Source organism: Lipotes vexillifer, unplaced genomic scaffold (assembly GCF_000442215.2).
Source record: "Lipotes vexillifer unplaced genomic scaffold, Lipotes_vexillifer_v1.1 scaffold717, whole genome shotgun sequence".
Taxonomy (NCBI): Eukaryota; Metazoa; Chordata; class Mammalia; order Artiodactyla; family Lipotidae; genus Lipotes; species Lipotes vexillifer.
In genome coordinates, this window is record NW_006798707.1 from 3,102,887 (window position 1) to 3,108,886 (window position 6,000).

The window sequence follows — 6,000 nt, forward strand, 5'->3', positions numbered from 1 at the left end:
AGGGCTACAGTTTTCCTTATCTCTCAAGGATTTCTGTGCCTGATGCATAGTAGGTTTCAACAAACACTTGTTAAATGAATGGATTATTATTATTGTTGCTTTTATTCTTATCTTTCAGCTAATCCTTGATCAAAGTTCTCATTTTAAGGATCAAAAGGTGACATTAGCCTTGGCTTGATTTAATCATTCTAATGCTCAAGAGAGTGTGAAGAGGGAATTGTGTAGGTGTACCCCAGGGCAGGTCCGCGGGGGCAGGTCCAGTGCCTCTGGGGTGGTGCCCCAAGTCTATTGTCTGGCCAGGTGGGCACCAGGGGAAGGGAAGAGAGGGTGGTACCTTGGTGGTCCTGGAACCGGGCATCCTTTAAGGTCCTGATTTGCCACTGGGGCGTGTGGGGTGACAGTGAGCTTTGGGTCCAGCCACAGAATCCATCCTCGAAGTTGCAGTAAAAACCAGCAGGGAGTTTACCTTCAGGGAGAGCACAGGGTACAGTCATTTCCAGGACTGCTAAAGGCAAAATAGGCCAACAGCAAGTAAAGTTAGCCAGGCATGACCATCCTCGTTAATGAGAGCTCCCCAGCCAGACCCTCAATGTCTAATCATGCTCATAGTGAAGAGAAGCCCAATCCCTAACTTGTACATGTGCTGGTTTATACTTTTCTGACTTCAGAAAATAATAATATGGGGTATTGCTAACCCAGTTTTATATATGAAAAAGCAGAGGCTCAGAGATGTTAAGCAACCTGACCAAGGTCACACAGCCAACAGGTAACCCAGCTGGGATTTGAACCCAGCTCTTCTGCTTTTAAATTCTGTGCTCTTTATACAGATCCACCATGAACATGATCCTAGAAAAGCCAGTGTATAACTCACTGAAATGCATTTCTAATGGCACAATGATAAGGATGTGGTGGTGGCAGTGGTAGTGTTGGCTGGGGGTTGGTTGGTTTGGGTCCCTCAAATCACCCCTGCGTGCAGAGACACATATTGCTCAAAACTATCTATTTGCTCCCTTTTATTTCCCAACCCCCTTGCAGTTAAGTGAAGCCACATGGCTAGTTCTGGCCAATGACATGTGAGTGGAAGTGTTGTGCATCTCCTGTGGATTGAGGCTGTGAAAAGCCCTGGTGTAATTTTCAGACTCTCTCTTCTGCTAAAGCAGCCAAGGAGAGTTCTTGTTCCTGGGGGTGCTGCTGCATGATGGTGGCGCTTCTGCCAGCAGGAGAGATCCCAAGGAGTAGAGGTCCCTCCCACCCCAACCCTTAGTGGACAGGTACCGTAAATGTTATGTTAAGCCACGGAAGTCTGGGGATGGTTTATTACTGCCGCATAACCTAGCCTATCCTGACTAAGCAATCCCAGTCCCTGGGGCCTCTTTATATCATCTGTTGGCTCAGCATAAAGGGCCCTGTTAATGCTTTTCTCTACATCAGCCCGACCTCGGGTCCCATTAAAGAGGCCACAGTCAGTTCTATAGACCATATATTTCCCCACTGCCCACAGAAGGAGGAGGACAGGAGGAGAGGGGTACAGAGAGCTCCCTTGCTCCAGTTTACTTGGAGACTGGCTGCAGGGAAGGCTCTCAGCCCCGAGGAGCTAGTGGGCCATTCCAGGCGACTACCCTGATAGTACCCAATAGCCCCGGCCAGGCCTGTCTCCACACAGCAGCTCTCGAGCCGGACCCACTGCTCTCAGTGCCCTTCCTCTGTCTCAGCCTTCTTGGCAGCAGCAGGCTGACAAACACGGCCCTACTGCTTCCTGGCTGTGACAGCACCTTAGTGAATTATTACTCATTTCTCCCTGATTCTCTGTGCATTTCACACAGAGGCAGAATTATAAATTAAAACAGGCTGTCACTGACTTTGAGCATCTCTTCCCATTTATACCCCCCTGAAGAAATCATCCACCCCGCAAGCGCCGCATGTTCCCCTGATTAAAAATCCAAAAGCTAAGGAGATCTTTCTATTTTATTTTTTATGCCCCCCTCAAGGGATCTCACATTCACTTCTTTAGCAAAAACTAACTGGTAGCTGGAAGTGACCTTCCACAAAGCGTCCTTCACACATGTGCTTTAAACTGAACACTGTGATGGAAGATTCCAGCAGGCAATGGGCCCCTGGTAGAAGGAAGAGGCAGGGCTGAGCTGGGTCCTGCACAGCGTTATCATTCCCTCCTTACCCTTTTAGGAGGTAGAGGCAGACAACTTAGCCTGACTTATGGGTGTTGGTAACTCATCAGCACCGGACACCTGGGCTCTGGTCCTGGCCTCACTGCTTTCCGCTCTGTGACCTCAGGTAAGTCACTTCCTTCCTCAGAGCCTCAGCTCCCTCATCTATACAGTGGGGTAAGATTATTGTATATTTCACAGGGCTGTTTTGAGGACAAAGTAAGGGAGAGAGTGTAGAAACATTCTGCAAACAGAGTTGAGCAAACATAGAGTGGCGGTGGCATTATTAATGATCATTCATACCTGGGACAGGGAAACTTATCAGCAGGGGAGAGGCTGAAACTGCCAACACTGCCCTAGAGGGCAGAGACAGGTCCCTCAACTGCCTCTCTGGAAACGCCTATCCCTCCCGCTGGGACAGGAATGAGGAAAGTCACTGGCACTCTCCACCTTCTGGAGGCCCGTCCTTGTCCCAGCTTGACAAAGGGTCCAGGGTGAGCTGGGACTGGAAGCCCCTTTCTTTTTGGCTGACTGAATAAAAGGAGACGAGGTAGGCAAAAATAGCTAGGTCAATGGGCAATTTACGTGCCAATTAAAACCTTGAAGGGTGGGCAGGAGTGCTGAGAGGATTTCCAACACTGTAAGCACATCAGGGCATGTGCTCAGCTAGACCAGTCCTGAGGATGATGGTGGGGTGGGTACCAGCACCAAGCCCTTGGCAGATCGGGCCGGGTTGGGGAAATTGCTGTGAAGTCCACTGCTGAGCAGTGTTGGCGCCCAGTGTCGTGCCTAAGGTGTCACCCCCTTTGATCACCTGCTCTGTGCTTGGCACACTGTAGGACCTAAATACTTATTTGCTGAATGACATGGGAGTGGGTTCAGTCTCCTAACCCTGTGCCACTCAAAATGTGGTCCAGGGACCAGCCACATTTGCATCACCTGTGAGACTGTTAGACACGCAGAATCTCAGGTCTCCTCCCTACTTCCCGACCTACTGAATCAGAATCTGCATTTTTAATGCTCTCCAGGTGACTCTTTTGCACCTTAATGTCTGAGAAGCGCTGCTCTAACCCACCCCCTTCTTGGGCTGCAGCCAGTTATTTTGTTGGCTGGATGGCCAAGTCGGCTGTGTGTGGGTCAATCAATCCCAGAACATTTGGCACTTATGACACCTGATTCCACTCTAAGAGACACAAATTGATAGAGTCATAGAGATGTGACCTCAGCAGCAGCTGCCAGGAGCTGCCAAGTATAAACTCCAGGCCAATGACACTGCTTCTTTTCCTTCCTGTGTGACAACGCTGTTAACAGTTTTTTGTTTTTTTTTGTTTTTGCGGTACGCGGGCCTCTCACTGCTGTGGCCTCTCTGGTTGCGGAGCACAGGCTCCAGATGCGGAGGCTCAGCGGCCATGGCTCACGGGCCCAGCTGCTCCGTGGCATGTGGGATCCTCCCGGCCCGGGGCGCGAACCCGTGTCCCCTGCATCGGCAGGCGGACTCTCAACCACTGCGCCACCAGGGAAGCCCCGCTGTTAACATTTTTGATAAATACGTGTTATATATTTCCTTGAAAATATAGAGTCATGGGAAAAGTGCTAGAAGAAATACGTCAAAATATTATGGTTATCTCTGAATGTCTGAGAGGGAGGCTTATGGGCAATAATTATTTTCTCCTGTGTACTTTTTTGATTTTCCAAATGTTTTACAACCAACATGTTTTATTTTACAATAAAGAAATAAACTTAAAAAAACCCTGTTTTTGCCTGATAGGAAGCGTATCCCCACCAAACCGATGAGATTATTGAGTACGTGGAGGGGGACTGAGCTGCCTGCAATACCGAGTGAGTCAATGACCCATCCAAGGGATGAAGCGGGGACACCTGACCCTTTTCTGGGGCACTGCATGCCGTCGAGGCCATTGCTCAGGACACAAAGGGCACCTTGAAGACACCCTTCAGTGGGTTACAGCATCCTGGAATGTAAACATGGATCGGCAATGTTTAATTAGGAAGAGAAGGTGTGTGGTGTATGGTGTGTGGGCTTGGAGGACGGGGTGTGAACGGATCGGATGGAGAAGGGCAAGGGCAGTACCACCTCCATTTCAGGTGCCCTACTTATCCCAGCCAGAAATGTCCCACAGGGTTGCGTCTGATAATCTGAATGAAGCTCTAGTGTGTGCGTGTAATTCCTTCTAGGGAAAATGTGGGGAGCTGAGGTTGGGAGTTGACAGGATACAACCTACGTTTCCCCTCCAAATTCTAGCCATGGCAGTTTTTGGTTGAAAACTCTTGCTCAAGATTACTGACCCTCATGGGGGTTTCTTAGAAGACCTGGACATCCCCAACAGGCTTAAAGTGACCACTGCTCAGAGAAAATGTTCTAACAGGTTCCAGACCACCTGGGAAGGACCAAGTGAGGTCAAGAGCATTGTCCTTAATGCATCATGGGCATCAGCACGTCAGCGGGCATCGTGTTCCAATTCATATTAGAAACGAGGAAAGTGAGGCCTAGAGGGTGGAGACGAATGATCTGAGTATCCCCCAGAAGACCCCTGGACCTTCCCTGCCTTTTCCTGGTCCCTTCATCCTGGGTAGATATGTAGTGAAGGCTGTGCTAGAAACTGCTGGAAACTCACGAAACAAGTGAATCTGGCTTGCAGTGATTAAGAGCAGGGGCTTTGGAATCAGACTGGGTCTGAATCACTGCTCAGCCACTGGCTAACAGTCTGATCATGGACTAATCTGGTTCCGTATCTGTAAGATGGGCATAATAGCATCACATAGGATTGCTGTGAGGGTGAAATAAGTTAATGCATGAAAAGTGTTTGGAGCAGCTCCTGGCATATAGAAAATACTCAATAATGTTAGCTGTTACTATTATTATTGTTGTTGTTATTTTCATGGGGATGGTTTCCAGAATCAACATCAGCCAGTGTGGTAGGGAAAACAGCAAAAATGCCAGAGAGAGTGGGGTGCCCAAAAAAGGAAAAGGATATTTACTAAGAGTACTGCCAAGATCAGAGTGGCAAAAAGGTTGGAATAATCCTCCTTCTAATTGAACTTCCCTTCCCTTCTAGCAACCAATTTTTGTAGCAAAGAGCTCCATGGGGGTGTTTTTCAGGGCGGAGTGGTCATTCTGACAGCTGGTCAGAACAGCTTTTCAAGTGTGGCTGAAAAGCCTTCTGGGCTCCAGGCGCCTGCCTTCCTTACTGGGACCAGGCTGCCCTCAAGCTTGGGGTTGGCTCTGAAAACGCATTAATGGCAAGCCCCGAAATGGTGGGAAAGGGCCCTAAGTCCACAATAATGGGCTGGATCCTGCAGGCTCCAAGCTCTAATCATGGCTCTGTTCTTGACATGCTGTGTGACCCTGAACAAATCAATTACCTTCTCTGTGCTTTCATTTCCCCAGTTGTAAATCAGGACATGGACTCCCTGACCTGTGTCTCAGCTGGGAAGTGGGTATCAAAAACTTTAAAAAGGCCAAAGCAAAGTCACACAGCTCAGAGGCACTGCTGGAAATAATACAGAGACAAATAACTAGAGAGACACACAGACAGGTCCCTGTCCAGGGCAACATGGGCAGGCCTAGCTTCCTCTTGGTCCATGTGTGTAGTGAGAGCTCCGAGAGGAAGCCAGGAGCAGGACAGTGCGTAACAAGCAAAGGGCTTACCTGCAACTCTTTACTGAGCTTTCTCTGAACAACCACTATTCCATGATTATTGGAAAACTTCATTGGAAAGTTTTGTATACAAAGGACGATTTTCAAATTGAAAAATGGATTTCTTTATAGTTTTGTTTAAAAGGGAATAAATAAAACCTTTCTTTCCCTAAGGGAAGT

At 48.5% G+C, this 6,000-nt stretch overlaps 1 protein-coding gene across 1 annotated transcript in view; it reads right to left on the bottom strand.

The window, feature by feature from the left end:
* The window catches only part of ALK (ALK receptor tyrosine kinase), a 777,689-nt gene that overhangs the window by 117,373 nt on the left and 654,316 nt on the right, over window positions 1-6,000 (bottom strand). Inside the window, exon 8 of the mRNA XM_007470876.1 lies at window positions 335-466. Coding sequence (XP_007470938.1) covers window positions 335-466 — 132 coding nt within the window. The remainder of the gene's footprint in view (window positions 1-334; window positions 467-6,000) is intronic.